This window comes from Podarcis raffonei, chromosome 12 (genome assembly GCF_027172205.1).
Source record: "Podarcis raffonei isolate rPodRaf1 chromosome 12, rPodRaf1.pri, whole genome shotgun sequence".
NCBI classification, from domain to species: Eukaryota; Metazoa; Chordata; class Lepidosauria; order Squamata; family Lacertidae; genus Podarcis; species Podarcis raffonei.
This window is the reverse complement of record NC_070613.1, coordinates 24989430-25013189: the sequence shown is the minus strand read 5'-3', so window position 1 is coordinate 25013189 and position 23760 is coordinate 24989430. Positions and strand designations below refer to the sequence as shown.

Genomic DNA, 23760 nt, shown 5'->3' with positions numbered 1-23760 from the left:
ACCACTGCCAATCACTTGCCACAGCCACTGCCGATCGCACACCTCGCCGCAGCCGCCAATTGTCTACCCACTCGCTACCAACAGCCCACCTGCCCGCTTGCTGCAGCTGCCAATGGCCTGCCCGCCTCACCACGGCTGCCAATTGCTTGCCCAACTGCCACAGCCACAACCAATCGGCAGCAGGCCTTGCCGCAGCCACCAATCACCCGCCCAGTCGCCGCTGCCAATCTCCTGCTTGCTGCTGCCATTAATCGCACGTCCCCCCTTTGCATTCACTATGCCGAATTTTTTTTTAAGTGAGACACTGCTGTCATAGACCCTGTGAGGTTGGGAGAGTGGGGTAGTGATTCTTCATTCTTTTGCTTAGTGTATGTGCAAAGTTTTTGTGTCAGCGTTGCGACGATAGTTTGTTAATTTTTCTGTCCCCCCCCCCCCCATGTTCTTGATTTAATTGCTTAGAATCAGCTCCCAAAACTCAAAAACCTGATAAGCCAGGGTTCCTACTTGCAGGGAGATTTCACAGTACGTTCAGTCAAACAAGCTTAAAAATGCCCTTCAAACCTATGCACTGATCAAAACAAAGATCTAAAAAGCAGCTGGCTTGGGGACACCCCCCCACCCCATCCATGATTAACAAGTGCCTATACAAAGCTCAAGGTTCTCCCACAGTGTAAAATTAACAGTTTACAGTATTAAAACATCTAATTATAGATTATGAAACCAAAATGGGAAGATCAGGCCAAACAACAGGAGGTTAATAAATATGCCTGCCTCATGCAGGCACACACATGGTACTGAAGGTGATGGGATGGAGGAAACAAACCCCTTTAATCCCCTTCCTTCCTTCCTTTTTTTTTTTTTTGTTAGTTTAAGAAAACAAACATTTTTAAAAATAGAAACAAACCTTTGTCAGTATCACAGAATACAGAAAAAGCAACACTCCAAATTTGTTTGTCCAGACTGAATACTGATTCCAAACTGCTTCTTTGAAATCAGGGAAGCTTGTGAATGACTGCTTGCTGAAGATTAAAAAGAAAAGTCCATTAGACATGGTACTGGGCTTTGACAGAGTTCAATTTTGTATTTGTTAGCTGACTAGCAACAAAATGCAAGATAACGTAAGGTGCAACTGAATGCTTAAGGCATGCAATAGTATCTGTGACCAATACATTTGCAACACAATTAGCAGTGACTGTCTTAATGGAGAAAAAATAATGGTTATAGCATGTACACAGTACAAGTAGTGTCAATATGGCAGCACGCGTCACAATTTTAGAAGCCTGGTTTTGATTTTTCACCTGAAAAGTTCTCATACGACAGTGAAAATTGGCAGATGTTAGATTTAGGTCATCACAACTTTAATGACTACTTAAAATTTTGTTCTTGTTGGTAAGACACAATGGGCAGATAGTGGCATTTGCCCTTATAAACAAATATTCTCAAATAGCAAATGCCTAATTAAGCTAATAGCCCCATATTGAACTCAGTTCAGAAAGCTGTAAGTACAGATGACTGCATGCCTAATGCTGTGCTTACACAATGTTCCCTTCCATCACAAACCCCACACATTCAATTGGTGGTGTAAGTTCAGGTGCCCTTTCTTCACTCCTCCCTGGAGTCGAATTGTGCAGAGAGAATTCACTTAGATACCTCTCACAGCACAGGCCCATTGACATGTCCTCAAAGTGTGAATCACTGATTGGTGGGGATATGGGTCTGTCCATCTTTCATTCCCAACTTAGCTTTTGAGCATCTGGGAAGTGTAACCTGAGTTCACGTTAAGATAGATACTGCTGAATTGTGGTGACTGAGTAAGAAACTGGATTGCTTAAAACCATGCAGTATTTTCTAAATACATGTGGCTCTCAGGACAATTTTGTATTCAGGCCACTTGAAATGTTCAACCATGACTCTTCTAAGCTAATGCTGAAATTTTAAAATAAACGCCTGAATTAAAGCAGCAACAAAATCAAGTTAAAATTACAGATTTGGATAGTCACAGTTGTTTTGATCTTAAAGCAATAGCTTTCTTGAGCCTAATTATCTTTTAAACCTTGATGTTCAACTGCATTAAGTATGAGGCTTACACCTGAAAGAAGTTTTGTTTACTGGGGAACTACAAGATAGTGTATTTTAAGTGTTCCAACATGTTACTTACTGAATTAATGAATGAAATCGCTCAAAGCCAAGCTCTTCGACAGCCAAGGCAGCTATACACAAGAGACACTTTTCAGCACTACACATGGCAAAAAGTGACACAAGAAACACACAGCAAGCTAGAATACTTCCAAGTCTTTCATAATTTAACCCCAGCCCCCACCCTCTTTTGGACCAATTTCCACTTGTACAGTTACATGGCGCAAGCCAATTTAATGTAACCCAGTTAGGTCTCCACAATACAAGTACAAACAATTTAGCAATATTGAGTCTAGACTAGCAAACCATTAGTTCAATAGCCTTGAAAACTTTCAAGTTTTGCATAAATTATGACAACCACGGCAGGAAGGTCACCAAGTGCAAGCAAAATGAACACACAATTCTGCTATTTGAGTAAATTTTCCACAAGAGCAAGCGAGTAGTTATACAGATAACTTCAGAGCAGAACCGGTGTTAAGACAGCTGTATTTTCATTCCATTTCTCTCAACACATTTTGCTTCAGATTAGAAAAATATATTTTAAGCAATGCTCTTTTTAAAGATAACTATCCTCTATTATTCTACTCAAGTACGTGTTAAGTAACCCAACAGTAGGAAAAAATACAGCATTTAGTGCCTTCCTAGGTTCAGACTTTATACCACCTTTCCCTCATCCTCTGTAATTAAATTAGAAGTGGGGTTTTTCCTTTACCCAACTGATGCCTTCCCAGTTAACTAATGTGTTACCAAGTATTAGTGAAATGGGTTCAGCATAACATCATACCTGCATGGGAACCACATATATGTTGCTTTGAGTGACGTGAGACAGAATATAATATACAGTGGAACCTCAGGTTGCGGACGTAATCTGTGACAGAGGCACGTCCACAACCCGCAGCGTTCGCATCCTGAAGTGCCGCGTCTGCACAGGCGCGATTTGGCGCTTCTGCACATGCGTGAAGCGTGATTTAGCGCATGCGCAAGTGGCAAAACCTGGAAGTAACCCATTCTGGTACTTCCGGGTTTCCTGTGGTCCGCAACCCAAAAACACATAACCTGAAGTGGCCGTAACATGAGGTATGACTGTGATATAAAACTCAGCATCTAGGAAAACTAATGCAGAAACTAATGTTATCTGTATCACTGTTAAAATGGAGTCCTAAGGAAAAGGTGATAGTGGCAGCTTCTGCAATTCTTACTACATGACAAGAATGACAAGCCCTCAAAATCAGACTAGCAGGATTCATCTTCTACGGAAGAAAACTTTGAAATGTACTAATTAACAATAGTGTCACTTTGGGAAGTGAAGAACACTGAAATTGTTACATACAGCTTTAGTAACAAATGCCTATTCTGGGACATTCACCAGGCCTTACTGCAGTGGTTCCCAAACTTTCCCTTCCTCATGGAACACTTGAACGTTGCAGAGAATCTTGGCAGACCATTTAATTATTTTTCTGCCTGCTGTAGCAATTCATAATCTGCTGTGCTTAATGCTCTGATTTTAATTGTACTTTTACAGACATGCTGTAGACCACCTGAATGAAGCTCAGGGACCACCAGTGGTCTGTAGATCACTGTTTGGGAACCCCTGCCTCAGTGAAAAGTGTTCTAAAATTAATTACTGCACCAATTAATTATTGGTGCACCAATTAATTATTGCACCAATCACATCCAATAAAACCAATTAAATTATGAACACCACAACCTGAGGGACTTATGATATAAAGGTATTTCTGAACCTGTGAATTAGCACTATTACAGTCAATGAATGGCAAACAAATCATAGTTGTGCACAACATAAAGCAGATGAAACAAGTAGACTTTGCATTGGCAATCTGTGGACCAGTTACTGTTGCCAATTTCACTGACCCTGCTGAACTGAATGGAATGGTAAGAACAGCATGTCAAGAGATGGACTATGATTAGAGGAACACAAGTACTGTTGAGAGAAAAAGTCCTGTATAAAACAGGAAGGTTTGAATTAAGTTGCCTGATTCACTATTTAAGGAAGTATAAAATGGGAAGCTTTAATATAAAGTATCTGTACAAAAAACATGATTTACTAAAGTTCCAAGGGGTTGTTTTTTTGCAGCAAACAACACACTCCATAAAATGTATTAGGGCTCTATGGTTACTAGAAAAAGAATCTGTTATAGTTTAGTTTCATGAGAAGTGTGTAGACAAACAAGGGAAAGTTGCTGACTTTTCAGCTAACAGTTTTTTCCCATATCTGTTCTTTGGGGGATGAGGAAGAAACCAAAAGTCCTAAAAATTTATATAAAGATATTGCCCTGGGTCATAGTTTTTCAGCCACAGAAGACTCCAGTATGTATGCAGAGAAGCATGTGAATGGGAAGGTAAAAACTGCCAGTTTTTCCTTCCAGCAGCATCCCTTGTGCCCTTTGGGAGGCTGCCACCAGAAGGGGGAGCTGAAAAGGCCTTATGAGGAACACTTTTTGTGGTCCTTTGCATATATTCCTAAATATACATGCCTTTCTTCCTACAATAAGTTGTAGCTTCAAAATTGGTATGCACTGAGGAAAATGAAATTTGAGTAAAAGTCAAATACGAAAAACATGCCTGACGGGCAAAATGCAGGCAGGTGATCTGGTGTTAGTGTAGAGAGGAAAGAGAGGAAGCAGAAAGTTACAGGTGTTTATTTTCCTTACAAACTAGCAGAAGGTATTCTGTATAGCAAGTTTCAATATTACATCCCATTTTATGAACTCAAGGCCAATTTCTACACTGCATTTTACAGTCACTTTGTGCAACCAGGAACTCAAGTCAAATCCCTCCCTCGAATTTAATTCACTGTATGACAGGGACAGCAGTGTGAAAAAGAATACCAGGCTAAACCTTAAAAATGACAATCATCTTAAAAATACTATTCATACCTTTACAGTGTGTGTGTGTGTGTGTGTGTGTGTGTGTGTGTAAGAGTGGGTGTTGAATGTTTGTCTATATATACAGGGCTCCACAACCTAAAGGGGAAGTGGGGCCACACTCTGGCCCCAACCCCAAAGCTGCATGCCTCCTCATCCCTGCCTTTCATGCAGGGCATCTGAAGGGAGCTACAATCACAACAGGGCATTATGTTTTCTTATTACTCCAGTTTTGTAAGACTATTGAATAAATGCTGGTTATTCAGTACTAGATATTACTTGTATCCTTATTCCAATAGGTCTTTTCTGTCCTATCCTGCCCTTTGCAGTCCCTGTGTGCCCGCCAAATAACTCCAGAGGGTTGGGAGACCCTCCAGAGCAGATGTGGATGTCCCATCACACCTACTGGTGAGACACTGGAACTTTCCTAAGATTTGAAGTGGGTTTCCATTACCTAAAGTCAAGACTGAGTACCGTCTGCTAGTGTTCTGACATAGTAAGCTGCGGCTTATCAAAACGGGAAGACAAAGCTTCCAAAGTGGAAAAGCAGCATGTGAGCAGAGTGGGAGGCAAAACTCATTCACATAATGCTAAGCTATGGTGTAGCATCACATATCTGAAAAAAGAAGGAGGTACATAGAGGCATAAAAGGCCAATGTCCTGGCAACTGCTACCACTTAAAGGTCTAAAACTGATAAATGATATTATCAATCACTTCATGGTCACTTTCAGCAGCAGGCAAGCCAAAATGCATCCAAAAGAGACTTTTGGTTTTGGGTTTGGCTACCAAATGGTGGTATTCAGTACAATCCAAAGTACGGTGATGAGTCATAGTGAATAGAAATAATTTGGGACTGCCAGACAGCCTACTAGGTGGCAGAAGCAGCTTGCCATGACCACGGTACATGTTGGCAGTAGCGGTGACAACCTGCAAAGCCTCGTGGTGGCACCACAATCAGTGGCAACTTGCAAGACCTTGTAGTGGCAACGGGAGGGGGCAGCTGTAGCAGCGGCAGCCTGCAAGGCCTTGCGGTGGTGGCACGTGAGGCCTTGCAGCAGTGAGAGTAAGTGACTGCAGTAGCAGCGGCAGACTGTGAGGACTTGCGGCAGCAATGGGAGGCAGGGGTAGTAAGTGGTGGTGGCCTGCAAGAATGGGAGGTGGCAGCAGTAGCAAAAGTCCCTGTTGCGATGCGTTTTGACTTGCCTGCTGATGAAACTGTGTGTGATGAGTGATAATATTGTCATTTATCTGCTTTAGATCTCTTTAGTAGTATCAGTTACTTGGACATTGTCCTGTTTGCCTATGTATAGTTCCATCCTTATTTCAGACATTGCGGATGATTCCAATGTTTAACTAGTGATGACATTGCAGTGTTTAGCTGATGATATTGTGAGGTTTAGCTGGTGATAACATTGCAGTGTTTAACTGGTGAGTTATTGCAATGTTGAAAACCAGTTATTGCCTAGCCCTTACACACATTTTGATTCATGATATATTGCCAGCTCAAATATTATGAAACAATGATCAAACTGGTTTTGGACGATATGTTGATGTATCACCCAGCCCTACTGTAAGGAGCAAGGGCAAGTCCCACTATGTGAGCAGATGCCCACCTGTGCAATGTGAGATGTCACCAAAAGTTCCCTATATTGAATAAGTGTGGGTTTGCTTGTTGGTTTTAAATGCCAGACTCTTTGCATGTACTTAGAACCTGATAATGGATACTGAATACTTGTGTTACCGATATTTGTTAAATATGTGCCCATTCTGTTGCAATTAAATCAGGAAAGAACAGAAAAGTACAAATCATGAGCTGCTGAAACTAAGCTGGTAAATGTCACACAATTATACAAAAGTAGATACCAGTGATAGGAATGTGGTGTTCTCTTTTACTAAAAGGTACCCATAATAGCACTTTTCAGAATGTCATAGAATTATAGTGGTAGCATTCTCTTTTTTAAAGTAGCTTTTTAAATAAGAATATTTCAAAATGCAATGACATGATGATAAAGTGTATTTATGTGAGGGGGGAGGTTCAATATCTCCTTTTATTTTTATGACCCACATATGAATAAATTTACTTACTTAAGAGAAAATGTTTTGACAAGAATATCAGAACACTAATCACATGCAAGAGTCTTTAAATTATTTCTTGTCATAGCAACTCTCCTCTACTGACTGCCCATTGTGAATGACCTAATGATATCATATTAAATTGACTGCAGGTGGAACACACAAGGGTAGTAAGATAAATTTAACAGCAAAAAGTCATTTCCAAATCACTCACACTGGTCCTTCTCAATTAAATATATATTTAATAGAACTGACAATTGATCAGTCGATCAATCTTATGCTTAATAAATATTAAACTGATGAAAATTTGCATATGAATACTTCTGAAATTCTTAAGTTATGCACATGTCACATGAAGCAGATAGAGGAATGCCTCTTCAATATTATGCCTCACATCTACAGCATTTCTAAATTATTGTTTCAGAAAAATATTGCTATACAGTCTGCTGCCTGATTCATTAGCGGCACCATTTTATTAAGTCAAAATGTGTTTATATAATCCAAATATTATAAACCTAATATTCAATAGCTAAGGGTTGCCTAGCACCATAAAATGGGATGCAACACTAGGCTTGAGTGTTTGTCAATGTCCTTAGATCGGGGTGGCTAACCTGTGACTCCTCAGATGTTGTTGAACTACAGCTCCCATCAGTCTGAGCCAACATGGCCAATTATCAGGAATGATGGGAATCAAGTTCAGTGACTTCAGGAGAGGGGATGCTGCACAGGTTAGCCCGCCCTGCCTTAGATCAATGGCACTTAAATGAGTCTGTATTGAGCTTAATTTTTGAAACTGAAGAGCAGCTAGTGCCAGGATAAGAGATTTGGTATACAATAAAAAGCATTCTTAAAAACAAAATAAAGCTTGTTAACAAAACCAAAGCAGTGTTCAGAATCATATTACACAAGGCATATCTTACAAGGCTGGTCCTCTTGGTGGCTTGACTCAGCAGAACTCTCAGAAATACTAGCAGTTTCTTCAGCATTCCTTCCTCTTCGCCATGTTACCAAACAGTATGATTCTGAATTATCAGAGGAAGCCAGTTCCAAAATATCACTTAAGGTATGACAGAGGAGATTCTTCTGCTCTTCCTCTGAAATATTCAAAGTCAGAACAAACACAAATTTTGACAGTGAACTTGCATGAAAAACACCTGGCAATGTTCATACTACTCAGGGTTTTCCTTAAACCCTGGCAGCTTTAAGGAGGGCTAGGAGAAGGATTGGAACTGGTGGTTTCCAGGTCAAATCTGTATCTTGCAGCTACCTAGACACCTAATCTACCAGTCCAATTTTTCTACTTAATTCAGCAGGGACAGAAGGATAAGAGTACGAAAATGGAACAAGGGAGGCATGATGTGGAGCAGAAAAGATCTGTTTACAATTCATGTTATGATCACAATACAAATGAGTTCAACCTTAAGAACCAGTTTTTCTTTGCATTTATAATTTGACAACTTTGGCAGTTCACTGTTTTTTCTAGGGGGGAAACTAAACATACACACAATTAATTTCTACTGAGCCTTAGAAAATCAAGGGTAATGGGCAAAGGTTCTTTATTCATCAGAGTTCAAAGTGCCTCCACTTATCCTAATTGAATACAATGATCAATGAGGATAAGTCCACCTTCTCCAGTCCTAAGATAAGAGAAACAAGTTCAGCAGAAACAGTAAGACAAACTGTGTAGTAAGAATAAAGAATATACAGTGACATTTCTGCCACTTGCCTAATTTACATGACAATTCCATTTGAAGGATTTGGACTTTCTTGAGCCCCACTTAAATTTTGTAATGCTGAATTCTATATCCTCTATTTCAAAATCATCAGCAAATAATGCATTTGTACACTAATTGTAACATCAAATTACTGCAGAAGAATATTGCTAATAGCTCATGAATAATAGTGAACTATAATTTAGCTTAGCACTGTGTAATTTGCTGGCAAGTACTATATCAAAACCCTCTTGTGGAGGTAGGTTTATGGTTACCTTGACATTGTCTCCAAGTAGATTTCTCACAAGTAAAAAGCTTCTTCAGAAGGAATGCCTTATATTAAAGATAACATTGACATATCAGATATGTATGATTTGTTCTTCAGTGGTGCAAAGTGTTCCATTTTCAATATCAGTTTAACTTCTTTTAAAAAAAATAAAATACATTCCTAGTTACAGAAGGCCTTTTCCCCTATGCAAATGTACAATTTACTTTTTTGCTCACTATCACTAAATTATTTACATAGCTACGGGATTAGAAATTGCTTAACTATAACAGCATGATAAATTTTCTCATGCAATTATATCATTCTCTCGAATCTTACAAATGTTTGAAGCATTTGATGGCCAATTTAGAGGACTAGATATCTGCCCCTACCTAAAACATATCAGAGTTTATCAAGAGTTAAGTGCTGCAGGAACTCACGGAACAGGTTAGTTCTCAGATCTATATCTGCAACTGATTTAAGTAGGCATGTTGATTTTATATATTATATTAATGCTGCAGACAACAGTGGCTCAAAACAGCAGCACTGGTAGTGCTCAAGCTGTACTACTTCAACAGAGAATAATCAACTAAAGTAAACCCAACCAATATATATTTGTCATAGTGTTTACTTTAGGTTTTCACATAAGCCAAAGGACAGAAGGCAAAAATAGGTATGTTTCAAATTTACATAGTTTCCACAAGCTTCTATAGTATTACCTGAATGGGAGCAATCACAGCGCAAGGGCCTCCTTCAAATTGTTCTAATGCAGTTGATTCTGATTCACTAAATACAAACCCTAATAGGAGGAACCAAAATAATGGGTTAGTTGTTTCCAAAGAAAAATGTCCATTAATAGAACAGTCTTTCATACTTATTCCTTATCAGAGTCAAACTACTGAGTTTTACTTTCAATATTCTGTCTCTGCCTAATAAAACTCAAACAACCCTGCTCAGTTCTTTTAACGTTATCATTCATTGTACTGATGTTTTCAAGAAGCTGCATCAACCCCAGCCTAATTTTCGGAGTGGTAGTAGGTAATTATCATTTCCTAGTGTTTATATCCTTACTTATCCTACCTTCTGTTAGAAATGTGCAAATGTTATTCAGTCTGGCTTGGCAAAGGCCATCAAATCCTCATTCCAATACAAGTGCTGCAGTGACAGGCATACCTTTATTGTATCTATCTATCTATCTATCTATCTATCTATCTATCTATCTATCTATATCTATCTATCTATATACATACACACACATATACATATATTCATATATGTATCACTACATTTCTTCTTAAACCAGAACCTAAGCAGGTTCCAACATTGTAAAAGAAATCTTTTTCTTAATGTTTTAAGAAAAAGTCCTGGGGACAAAGTATAAATAAATGACTGGGGGTGGGGGAGTGGAAACCTACATGGTAATGTCCATATATTGGTGGGCGGGTGAGAGGGCACAGTCATGGTCTCATCAAATGACTACCTTCAACTGGGTTCAACAAATAATAAATTCCATCTGAACACAGATATCCTAACTCCCTAATAGTACATTCCAGCCACACACAAAAACTGTGCTCTGCAGTTTTGCTCAATTTTGTATTGAACTCCATGCACTTTCTAGGTCATATTCAATCTAGAGCAGTGTATTGCTTTGACACAAACGAGGTATTGGAGTGAACAGAGTGTACAAATATGTCGCTTTTGCTTAGCTTTTCCAGTAGCTAAATGGAACCATGAAACAAACCAAAAACAATGGATACAAGTTTCATCTGCCATTTCAATATAAGGGGTGAAGGGGGTATTTTTACAAGACACAAACATTTACAAGGATACTGTAGGAAATGGTAAACAAGTACAGTGGTGCCTCGCAAGACGAAAAGAATCCGTTCTGAGAGTCTTTTCGTCTAGCGGTTTTTTTGTCTTGCGAAGCAAGCCCATTGACGGATTAGCGGATTAGCGCTATTAGCGGCTTTTAGCAGCTTAGTGGATAAGCGGCTTAGAAAAAGGGGGGGAAAGGGAAAAAAACCCGCAGGACATTGTCTTGCGAAGCAAGCCCATAGAAGATTCGTTTTGCGAAGCACCTCCAAAACGGAAAACTCTTTCGTCTAGCGAGTTTTCCGTCTTGCGAGTTTTCCGTCTTGCGGGGCACCACTGTACAGTCCATCCCTGAAGCAGGTCAACATAAAAAGCAAGACTTGCATGTAATTCCAAGGACTCTGTGAACTTTTTAAAAAGCATATTTAGGGGGAATATTTTGAATGTGAGTACTGAAGATTATAGTCACAATACGATGTTAGAACAAACTTGCATTGAGCTCAGCAGCAGCTCTAAAATTGTTATATGATAGGACAGCAAAACAAGGCCAGGTTTTCTGACTTGACAATAACTGAAGCTTATATTAACACAAAGGCACTGTAAAGCTTGAAAGCTTCTATTCCAGTCCAAGCGAGTTGCTAGGGTGAAAGGGGGTGGGAAAAAGCTGCAATAGAACCAAAACCAGAAAAATCCAACTTAGAGGAGAAGGAAGTGAAGAATAAAATATATTAACCAAGTCAACAGAACAGATGGCAGCAGTCATCTATTTAACAGACACTGCAGCACATACTGTATCTGTGACAGAGGTGTTTATCCTGTCTTACCAGAAATCTTCTAGCAGGTCACACAACTTTCTCATATATCACAAAACAATTTTTCCATCCTGTGCAAACACAGAAATTGCAGCTGACTATACCCCCAGTCACTCAAGTTCACACACTGTCTACATGAGTGAGTACACGAGAATGTGATTTATTATGTACAAAAAAGGACCAGGGTGGTGATCGAAATGTTTTTTATCCAACCTTTGCAAAAACAAAATTCTTCTTCAAATTAATTACTTAGCTGGGATTTCTTCAACTTACGTTTCTTTCTTATTGATCCTTCAATTATAGGCACAAATATTTTAAATTATAACCAAACAAGCTTGCACTTCTGACCAAATTATTTCAGTACAGCCAGTAATTACTAATTTAATAGCCTGAAATACTGCCAGTCAAAGTGAACCTTTTTTAAAAAAGAAGAAGAAAAGAGAAGGCCAAGACAACTTTTTGATTCATCCCTTTTTTTTGGTCAACACATTTCAGAGATTTAGGATTGTTCATCCATGAGATTTCCTGTCCACTGTTGCCAGTATTTTTCTGAAGGCAACATGGAGCCCTAACATAACCCTAATCTGCTCATGAAAACAAATTCATTGATTAGCTCCTTAAAACTGACAACTGCCAGAACATACTACTTGCCCTTCCCTTTCTTATCAACATATCCAGCTGCCAGGTCGCTCAATCAAACAGACTTTAATATAAAAGCACTGACAGCAGCAGCCAAACTACAGAACCTAAGATAATAGCTTAACAATAACAAGTAACATAGTTACAAGCACATATAAGCTCCAAAATGTTAACTGAGCATGCACACACACAGAGAAATGCAATCAATGCAATACCCATTTATAGCACTCCTCTCTATGTAAAACAGGAAAATAAATTTAAAAAGCTTTCGTGTGCATGCACACTTCTTCAGATATCTGGTATCTGAAGAAGTATGCATGCACACAAAAGCTTATACCCAGAAGAAACTTAGTTGCTCTCTAAGGTGCTACTGGACATTTAAAAAAAAAAAAAAATTATTTCGACTGCATCAGACCAACACGGCTGCCTACCTGAATGTAAAACAGGAAATAAAAGGAAAATAGCCGTTCCCAAGAGGGGACAACATAATGCGTGATTATTGTTTCAGCAGTCAACACACAAAGGAGAACAGTTGTAGAAAAATAAAGGACAAATCACATTGGTCTAGAATGCATATCACATTAAACCATAGTTTAAACAGGCTGTAGTGCTACTGCACACTGCTCAAAGTTCCTGTGGTGTTCTTTTCCTGCTCCTACTATTGCTCCACAGACAAAACAAGTCAGAGTCTGGCCTGTTATCTGAACCCAGGCTCATTGCTTGTTTCTTTCAAACCAACCATGAACAGAAATCAAGGTTTGTTCTTGGTTTATCCCTCGTGGTGTGGCTTGAGAAGAACAAACCACAAGCCCAGGTTTGAACAATATGACAAGCCAAATTTTGGCTTGTTTTGTTTGTGGTGCAGCAGGAAGATTGAAGGAGGACCACCTTAGGAACCTATCAGCAGCATATACCACCTCACTGCTCATTCACATTGAACCACAATCTATTTTTAATGTGATGTATGAAGTAGGCCACTGGAACCAAAGAGGAGCATTTCTATAGCACCAACACATTTTGAACATGGTCATAACCACAAATGCATATTTTATTGATGATGAAACATCAACTGTGGCCAGAACTGAACTGAGGAGAGCAATTAGCAGCAGCATTCTGCTGCAAGAAGCCAAACTTCCAACTAATTGTTCTTGTTCTCTTCCCTCAGTTACCTTTTATTGCAAAACAAATTATTTCATTAGAGTGGTTTGCCATGCATCTGAGATTCAAGTTGATGGAAATGATGGAATGGGCTAAGACAGGCTTCCTCAACCTCGACCCTCCAGATGTTTTAAGACTACAATTCCCATCATCCCTGGCCACTGGTCCTGCTAGCTAGGGGTCATGGGAGTTGTAAGCCAAAAACATCTGGAGGGCTAAGGGTGAGGAAGCCGTGGCTAAGATATTGTCAACCCAGAATCAATAACTTTAGGGGGTGCCTTTTTTTGTAGATCTACCAAGGAGTTAGTTACCTGGGTACAACATTTGGAATGGCGGAGACAATGTATACTGCAAAGACAAGAGTAACTACACATGTTACTGCCCAATTAATTCATTTAACATGTTTACATTTCCATTTAACTTATCGGTGCTACATGAGCATATACTGGCTAGGACGCACCAGTAGCTATTTTAAATGGGCTATAGGGCTGAATCATCTTGTGTTGTCCACAAAAATTAGCAATTTCCAATTACAGGATGGCACTTCTAAAAAGACATTATAAAATATTGTCAAATGAAAAATACAGAGAAATTAAAATGAGGACCATATTAACTTTCTAGAAAGATTACATGGATGATTCCTAAATGCTGTTTGTTAGAGGGAGCTTTCGGTGCCATGCCAAAACACAGTAATTATTATTGGATAAATATTTGCACTTCATTGTTTCTATTGCCAGTGCTGTAATAGGCAATTCAAAGCTTTTATTAACCTCTTGGGAATCAGTAGTATGGACACAATCCATAATTTTTTTCTACCAAGATCACAGCACATCAACTTTTAGGTTACAAAAAAAAAATCTCCCAAAGCAAAACAGAAAGAACAGAATAACTTGTAAGGTTTTTATATTCATTATTCATGGACAAGCTGTTGATAGCAGTGTTTGCTATCAATGCAATCAATGCTGCATCATTATATGCATAGAGTAAGCCAAGCCAAGCTTAGAGGAGAGGAAATGTTGAAACCTTTTTCTACATATTCCACAGCAATCTAGACTATAAATGTGAAATTATACTAAAAGGATATCACATCCCAAGTCCATGCAGTACTTAGAAGAAAGCCTTGCTAACAAATCAAAAAGTATTTCAGATTCTTGGGCATGAGCACCAATTTTCCAGCTCTGTGAAACCAGACCAAAAGCATAACATGCAGTACAACATGGCAGAAATTTATCAGAACTACTAATGGTTAGAATGACCATCTTAAAGAAACCCAGGACCCTTAACTTATACACATGACGGAATAGCACCAATGTTACCCAACCATGTAGGATAGTTATTACAAACAGCAATAAAACTGTGCTGAACATAGTAGCACTGTTTACAACACGGAGCTGGGAGAAAATTACTAGTTTGTCCTTGACCACAGGCAAAGGAGCAGCAGATGTATCTTGTTACCTACTGGGTTTAGAGTTGGGTGACATCAGCTTTTCAACATCATGGTGTATCGCCAGCCAAACATCGCAGTTTGGCGATATACCGTGATGTTGAAAAAACAAGATGCATTGGCTTCTACCCACGAGACACCAGGTGAAACTGCCCCAGCTTTCACCTTGAGAGCTGAGGCAGTTTCACCCAGGCTCGCAGGCTAGGACAATCCAATTGTTTGTGCTGCTCAGCTGAGGGGAAGTCCCCCCCCCCAGCTGAGACAGCCCCGGTGCTCTCACCACTCATGTGCCTCATGTACAAAGCATTGGGGCTCCTGTAAATGCCCGCTGTGGGGAGTGGCAAGAGAGCTCCCCTGAGCTGACCAGTTTCACAGAGCCCCCACCACGCTTGCAGAAGCCAATGCCGGGCTGGGGGTTCTTTTAACTGCTCAGCTGAGGCAAGGGCAGTTGCACACTCCTCAGTTGAGCAGTTTAAAGATGCAGAGGGAGGAACAAGCTGTACTGGTGCCTCACCGATACAGCTTGTTTCTCCCCCTCTATCGTATGAGGGCAGACTGGGATGGCGGTTTCACTCAGAGATATAGGAACTCTTGACTCTCTCTAGCGGACGCTGCTAGCAGAGGGACTCAGGAGCAAAGGCGGTTTCACCAGCGATATACCGCTGAGTGAAACCGACATCACGGTCTGCTCCTCGTACCGGTCCTGGGCGATATATCACCCAGGCCTAACTGAGTGGCAAATACACCCTTTCCCAACAGTAAATATACCGAAGACTTTTACAGACAAAGAGAAAGGGTTTGCCAACCTTATGGTGCAAAAGATATCCCCAGCTCATACATAGATAGGGTGGGGGTGGGGAGGCAAATGACACATCTTAACAGCTATCATGATGACTGTGCCACCACTATATTTGGGTCCCTTCCTGCCCATTTCAAAACAGGGGAATAACAGGCAAAGGAAGATGTATCAAGGGGAGAGAATATAACTCGGCTCACTAGTTACAGTGCAAAAAAAGGGGGGGGGGATACAGAAGAGCAAGAAGGGTGGAGATCCCTTATTCTCCCAAGTCACAAACCACCCACCTCTCTGCCATGATGCAGTTCAAGGCTGCGCCAGCTGGGAGCGCTTGTCATGCCAGACACTACCGACGGCATCACGCTTCCCACCAGCGCCTGACGAGGAAAGGGGGAGAAGGCAAGAGCACAGGGGTCCAAAGGCAAGAAGACGTGTGTGCAGGAGGCGGAGGGAGGGTGTGTGAAAGGGGAATGTGAAAGTGAATGAAGGTGCGAAGAGGGAAGGAGGGAGGATGGCGGGGGGGAGAGGAGGCCGGGACGTACCTTGTGCCCACCGGCAGAAGATGGTGTCGGCGAGGCCCTGCGTGCCGGGCTTCTTGCCCCACACCAGGTGGACGACCTCCTGCCCCAAGTCAGCCATGGCGGCGGCTCCCGGCGGCGGCGGAAAGGCGGCGGCGGCGGCGGCACAGGCGACGGAGGGGCGGCGGCCAACCTGCGTTCGCTGAACATGGGCAGGAGGCGGAGGAAGCGGCGGCGAAGCGGACTCCTCACGAGGCGGCGGCTGCCGGGCCTGAAGGGGGAGAAGCGAGGGATGCTGAGAAAGGGGGACAGGGGCAGACGGAGGCCCAGCGCCGCCCGTTGAGGCGCTTCTCCCTCGACAGAGGGCCGCGCCGCCCTCCCCCGGCTTCCCCTCAGAGGCCACGCCTGAGGAGGCCGCGCTTCCCCGCGAGGGGCCGCCTGGACCGACTCCCCCGTCGGGCGTCGCGGATGGTTATACTGACCGGCCTTTCTGCTCTTCCTCCTTCACTGCTGCGCGCGCGCGCCCGCCTGCCTCACCCGCTCCCTTCCTCAGGGCTCAGTAGTAATACTGAATAGCGGGGTTGGGCACTACGGGCAACCCCCATTGGAGCAGCTCCTTGACAAGCAAGCACCTCGTCGAATGGGAGGCGTCGATGCGGGGCTCACTTTCTCCCCCGCCTATCCTGACTCGGGGAGTTAACAACACGGTCAGAAGCGGGGCGGGGAAGGGAAGGGAAGGGATGCACACAAACACGCTCGGCCGCACGCCAATCAACAACAGAACTGGCTGTGATTCGACTGAGCTGCGCGACAGGCATGTAGGCGGGCCAATCCACGGCGGGCGGGCGGAGCTGGAGGAAGGGCGAGATGCTCATTCATAGGGTGGGTACAAAGAAGGGTTCGTTTCAAAGTGGGAGAGTCCCGCCCGGCTCTCGCTTCTTGTATGAATGCTCTGTGCGCGAGTGTCTAGGTAAAAATGGGAGGAGTCGTCGTGCACGCGGGTTGGATTTCTATTTTTTTAGTTTTGGAGGTTTTAAAATATTGCAGAATAGAATTTAGAAAAGGAGGATGAAGAGCATATTAAGTCAACACAACCCATAATATACCAATTACGAAACAAAATTTTAAAGAATTCCTTCCAGTAGCACCTTAGAGACCAACTAAATTTGTTATTGGTATAAGCTTTCGTGTGCATGCACGAAAAAAGCTCGTTCAGTGCATGCACACGAAAGCTCGTACCAATAACATACTTAGTTGGTCTCTAAGGTGCTACTGGAAGGAATTTTTAAATTTTGTTTCGACTATGGCAGACCAACACGGCTACCTACCTGTAACTATACCAATTACGATCCAATAATGTAAAGAAAGAAAAAGCAATTGGGTGCACAAGTTCAATGCCGGTAGATCAGCTTTGGGGCCAAGTTCCCCACAGGAAGTTCTGAGCAAAGGAGTTTTTGACAGGTGGGTGGTACATAATGCATACCCTCCAACATTTCTTAGGTGAAAATAGGGACATCCTATTTATCATCATCAAGAGCAATTTTTATTATTTATACCCCATCCATCTGACTGGGTTGCCCTGGCCACTTTTGGTTGCTTCCAACCTATATGAAAACATAATAAAACATTAAAAATTAAAAAGCGTCCCTATACAGGGCTGCCTTCAGATGTCTTCTAAAAGTTGCATACAGGTTGCGAACGTGATCCATGCGGGAAGCATGTTCACAACCCGCAGCATTCGCAGCTTGAAGTGCTGCGCATGCGTGTGACGCGATTCAGTACTTCTGTGCATGCGTGTGATGTCATTTTGTGTTTCTGCACATGCGTGAGCGCCGAAACCCAGAAGTAACCCGTTCTGGTACTTCCGGGTTCGGCACGGTCCACTACTCGAAAACACGCAACCCGCGGCGTTCATAACCTGAGGTACTTACTTAGCTCCTTGCCTCGGGGCTGTGGGTGGGTCGCATGATAGTCTAAATTGCTGTAAGTGAGCCATCAGGAGTCTCATTGTGCATTTCTCAGCATCTAATCCAGTTCAGCCCTAAGAATGAGGCCTTTCTTGAGCTTATGTAACATCCCTTTTTCTGCTTGATCGCCATTTGAGCACCAAAGTACAGTACTTGAAAGGGTATCACATGTGTGTGTGTTTGTAAAATAGTAGCGGAAAAGTGCCAGCAGTAGAAAACTGGGCTTGATGGAAAGAAAGAGAAATAGGAAACAATTTCCAGTGGGGTAACCATTTTCATCTGTAGCAACAAAAACACAGTTTGTGGCCCTTTTAAAAGACTAGCAAATTTATAATGGGAGAAGCTGTTATGAACTGGAGCCCACTTCATCAGATATATGACATGTTATCCAAGGTAGAGCAGTATACTTTTGACAGCAGAGGATTCTTAGCACTGACGCTGGAGGAAAATGAAATGCATAATAATAATACAGACTCTGATGATTATACGAAAAATCAAATCAATAGAGAGACCATTCACTAAGCAGCATTGAAGACAACACAAACATCCTGGTGTTGGCAACCTAATTAATACCTGCAGAGGTTGGGAGGGGGCTGTTCTTTTATCTCAGTTCAGGTCACAGGTGAAAAAACTGAACTTCTTGAGAAGTATAATTCAGCAGTTCCACACTGGAATTTCTCTTCAGTCATCGATAGTTCAAGTGTGACTACTGTAAGCTCAGTGGACCATATTTTCCCATTTATTGATAACTCAAGATATAGATACTGCTATTTCTTTTCTCAGCTGCCCTGAGGGGAATCATAGATAGAAATTATGAAAATTCACAAACTGTAGTAGACTACACACACGTAAATGGAGATGATGGAAAGTTCTACCAACGCAATCCATTCTTTCCCTTTAAAAAAAAAATCTGGCATGGAATTGGACAGGGGTAGGGAACCTCTGCCCATCTAGGCCTCCTCATTTGGCCCACAAGACCATTACCCCCACCTGCCCCACACCTGATGGCATATGTGGCATCAGGTGTGGGGCAGGTAGAGGTATACCTGATCCCTGCAAAAAAGCAGAATTAGCTTGTGGCAAATACTTGCACTCCTGTGCAACCTGCCTATGTTGTGGTAATGGATCAGACCCCATATTTGATACTCCTATTAATAATTTCCCTCAACCTAATGTAGCCCAGCTGAGCCTATTGCATGGGGCATGAAGGCATCATGTTTTCTATGAGATTCCCTCATCATGAGAGGCAACACAGGCCAGATTCACACACTGATCTTCTGATTCCCTCACCTTCTATCTTAAAACAGCATGACTTTGTCTCCCATCATAAACCATAACACTTTTAAGCTTATTGTAAAGCCATAAAACCTTGAATGGACTACATCTATTGCAAGCAATAAGCCACACTTACAACAAATCCATAAACTACATGTGTTTAAAAAATGCTAATTGCTCCCAATTAGGCAGGAAGGTTTGTTTTCATGGAGACAGCAATCTGCATCAGAATCTTTAACTGACAACTTTTAGCATGCCCAGTTGCACACCAGACATGTTTCCATGTCCAAAAGATTGAACGAATGTTATTCTAATAGTGGAATTTATTATTTTTCTTTTATGCATCCAGACATCCTGTAGAAAAACCATCCTGCTATAATTTACTGTAAGTTTGTTTTCCACTCGGAATTGTGGTAGTTAGCAATTAAGTTTAGGAATGGATTGTGGATTTATATTCTTCAAAGGAAAATTTAGTATAAATATTCCTTCTTTGGGGCATCTCTCCAGTCTTCTCTTGGAATGACTCACAACTAGCAACCAGGTACAGGTAATTATGGATTAAGAATGCATACTTCAATACAGTGTCCCCTTACTTGCCCAACTCCACCGCCACAATCTAAAAAGCCCCACAGGCGGTAACTTTTTCCCATAGGGTAGTTGTTCCCCCCAATGATCATTCTGGTTGGCCTTTTCTGACAATATAGCTTCAAGAATGAGGACTGCTTGAGGTATGTGAGAGTAGCAACAGTGTTTTCCACTTAGTGCTTGGAACAGGGCCAACCCTACAACACCCTTCCATGAGGCAAGATGAGGGGACTGCCTCAGGTGGCAGAATCCACAGGGGCAGCAGATCCCAGTGTAGATCTTTATTCCCCCTGTGTTCCTGATGTAGATCATCGCTTATCCCTTTTCCCTGATTGAGAGGGGGTGCCATAATGTCTCAAGCCATCCCTGGCTTGGAACTAGCCAGTGTCCTTTTTAAAAGCCCTTTAATTTTCAAAGCAATACTGCTTATCTAACACCAGGTGTCAATGCTGCTCTTCCAACTATTGGAGTTCCTGTGTAGGACCTATTTCATGAATATTCTCTGCACTTCCTCTGGCCTTTGATTTTGGTTTGGGTCCATTAGCTGCTGCTTTATATCAATCAATATCTTATATGGCTGGTGCATCAAATACTCTACTGCATTTGCTCACGGTAGCTCTTCACTGCAGTCTTGCAGAACCCGGATAAGATTTTAAAATCAAGATTAACTCTGAGTTAATTAAATTGAAGCCACTTGAAGGAGAAGTGGGTTTCTACCTAGAATAGCTTGTCCTTAAAATGATGGCTTCTGTTTTCTCAAGTTTTGCTTCCTTTTTTTGAAATAAGGGACACAGTCTATAAATTGCTGGCATAGCTCACTAGACTTTGAGTAACTCACTATCAGCGTAATCTATTTCAGAAGCTTACTGCTGAATCACCACTGTGAGTTCCTTAGAGGTAGTGTTGGGGTAGCAGCTAGATTGTTGGACTAGCACCTGAGATTGTTGTTGTTTAGTCGTTTAGTCGTGTCCGACTCTTTGTGATCCCATGGACCAGAGCACACCAGGCACTCCTGTCTTCCACTGCCTCCCGCAGTTTGGTCAAACTCGGGCTGGTAGCTTCGAGAACACTGTCCAACCATCTCGTCCTCTGTCGTCCCCTTCTCCTTGTGCCCTTCATCTTTCCCAACATCAGGATCTTTTCCAGGGAGTCTTCTCTTCTCATGAGGTGGCCAAAGTATTGGAGCCTCAGCTTCACGATCTGTCCTTCCAGTGAGCACTCAGGGCTGATTTCCTTCAGAATGGAGAGGTTTGATCTTCTTGCAGTCCATGGGACTCTCAAGAGTCTCCTCCAGCACCATAATTCAAAAGCATCAATTCTTCAGTGATCAGCCTTCTTTATGGTCCAGCTCTCACTTCCATATATCACTACTGGGATACTATGGTTCTATAGGACCTGAGATACTATGGTTCAAATCTCTTCTCAGCCATGAAGCATACTTGAGTGACCTTGGACCAGTCACTTACACTCAGCCTACCCTACGTCACAGGGTGGTTGTAAGGATAAAATGGAAGAGGAAGAGAAGTATGTATGCCACCTTAAGCTCCTTGAAGGAGAGGTGGGATATAACTACAATCAATCAATCAATCAATCAATCAGTAACATTGTATAAAAGCTACATAAACATCAGGTAGGACTTTCTGACAATTAGAGTCTGTTTGACAGTGGAACAGGCTCCCACAACCGGTGGAGGACTCTCCTTCCTTGGAGGTTGGATGGCCACCTATCATGTATGATCTGGTTGAGATTCCTGCCTTGCAGGGGGTTGGACTAGATGACCCAATGCAGTTGCTTCCAACTCTACAATTCTATGTTTCTATGATTTGCATTTAATAATGACTTGCTCAGCCTGAGGTTCACATTCCCTCCTTGGCATATTTCTGGTTGTAGGCATGACCTATGGAAGAAGCAAGGCCTTCTTCGGGTGTTAATACTTTGAACGCTTCCAGGTTGTATATATGCACAAATAAACCTATATCATAAAGACACCACAGTATCTGCTGTCTCTCATTCCGAAGGAAACACAAACTCTGGAATCTCTCACTGCTCAGTGACTGGGCTGGCATGCAACAATATGTACATAAGCAGGGGTTCTTGTAAACAGACGGGGGTGGCTTCGTGGAGGGATGCAGAGGGCCCAATCCATATATATAGTACACCAAGCCCAGGGTATTCTCTTGACAGCCCTGCTAGTTGTGAACATGTGTTTATGATTTGATTCAGCTCCAAAGTAGTTTCATGGTTGAGCCACCCTGATATTAATGGTTTGCAAACAGATTTAAAACAGCAACAACTTGCAGGCAATCTTAAATATGGATGTTGAGACAATAATGGGGTGGGGGGGGGGAGAGGAATATAATAAGCTTTCATAAAGCTTTTTTTCCCTTTCATGTAGATAGCTTGTATACGGCAAGTCGAGTTCAGTATAGACAAAGAGGAAATAATTAATCTGGGAGCAAGAGACCAGCCCAGGAAATGTGTGCCAAATGGAGCAATCAGCCCATATATTGGCTAGGGAGAGCAGCGGGGAATTTATTGTGGAAAGATCTCAAGACTGATCAGGTCAGTGCATAGCTTCAGTGACAACCGAGGGTGAGCAATTTACTAAGTTGAATAACGGACCCACGCAGAATGCAAAAGCAAAAGAAATGGAACTTTGGTTAGAATGCAGAGGAATAACAGTCAGAAGTGTGTCCTGAGCTGTCCAAGGCTTTGTGCAGATATCCACAATTTTAGCTGGGAGCTGGAAATGCACTACCTAATATTTTGTGCCCAGAAATAAGAATCCTGCATTTACCCCCTCTGCCATTCCCCATCGCATAACAAGAAAGGAAATTGCATTTGAAAATGATAAAAGGGAAGAGAAATTATCATGGGTGGGGAAGTAAGGTTTGTGCTGTCTTCAGCTTACTTTTGAAGTGGCTAAGAGGTGCTTGTGAGTCTCTCCTCATTCATCCTACAAATATTACTCAGTTGTTTGCACTCCGCAAACTTCCCAGGTTCCCATTCTTCCTGCAAACTGCATTATGTCCTTGACAAACCATTCCTGTAAATGCCGAAAGCGCGATTCTGCCTACCAGGTGCCTGGGTTGGGCATTGATTGTAAAACAACAACAACAACAACAACCCTTCCCCCATTTAGAAGAAATAATTGCAGAAAGAGGTAAGGAGTAAATGGAAGATCTTCCCTTAAAAACAAAATCAGCCAGTGCACTGATCTCAGGCAATAGGTAGTCACCCTCCCCGGATTCCCACACTTTGATTAAAAGACAGGAGAAGATATGAAGCAAAAGTAAGTCTTCGCATAGAAGTTCTTCAGATCAGGAAGCTCAGGCATCTTGGGGAGCTAGAGAGCTATGGAGAAATGTTAAAATGGGAAGGGGAGGGGGGAAAGCACCACACACAGTGATTAAGTAAACTCAGTCCTGTTGTTGTTGTTTAGTCGTTTAGTCGTGTCCGACTCTTCGTGACCCCATGGACTAGAGCACGCCAGGCACTCCTGTCTTCCATTGCTTCCCACAGTTTGGTCAAACTCATGCTGGTAGCTTCGAGAACACTGTCCAACCATCTCGTCCTCTCTCGTCCCCTTCTCCTTGTGCCCTCCATCTTTCCCAACATCAGGGTCTTTTCCAGGGAGTCTTCTCTTCTCATGAGGTGGCCAAAGTACTGGAGCCTCAGCTTC

The 23760-nt window shown here is 42.1% G+C and overlaps 1 protein-coding gene across 1 annotated transcript in view; it reads right to left on the bottom strand.

Annotated features, from left to right (window-relative positions):
- The window catches only part of MINDY3 (MINDY lysine 48 deubiquitinase 3), a 33708-nt gene extending 16778 nt beyond the window's left edge, over window positions 1–16930 (bottom strand). The window contains exons 1-6 of the mRNA XM_053409531.1: window positions 16276–16930; window positions 9792–9871; window positions 9083–9140; window positions 8016–8189; window positions 2159–2210; window positions 905–1019 (exon numbers count right to left, since the gene is read on the bottom strand). Coding sequence (XP_053265506.1) covers window positions 905–1019; window positions 2159–2210; window positions 8016–8189; window positions 9083–9140; window positions 9792–9871; window positions 16276–16372 — 576 coding nt within the window. The 5' untranslated portion in view covers window positions 16373–16930. The remainder of the gene's footprint in view (window positions 1–904; window positions 1020–2158; window positions 2211–8015; window positions 8190–9082; window positions 9141–9791; window positions 9872–16275) is intronic.
- Window positions 16931–23760: the final 6830 nt, after the last annotated feature.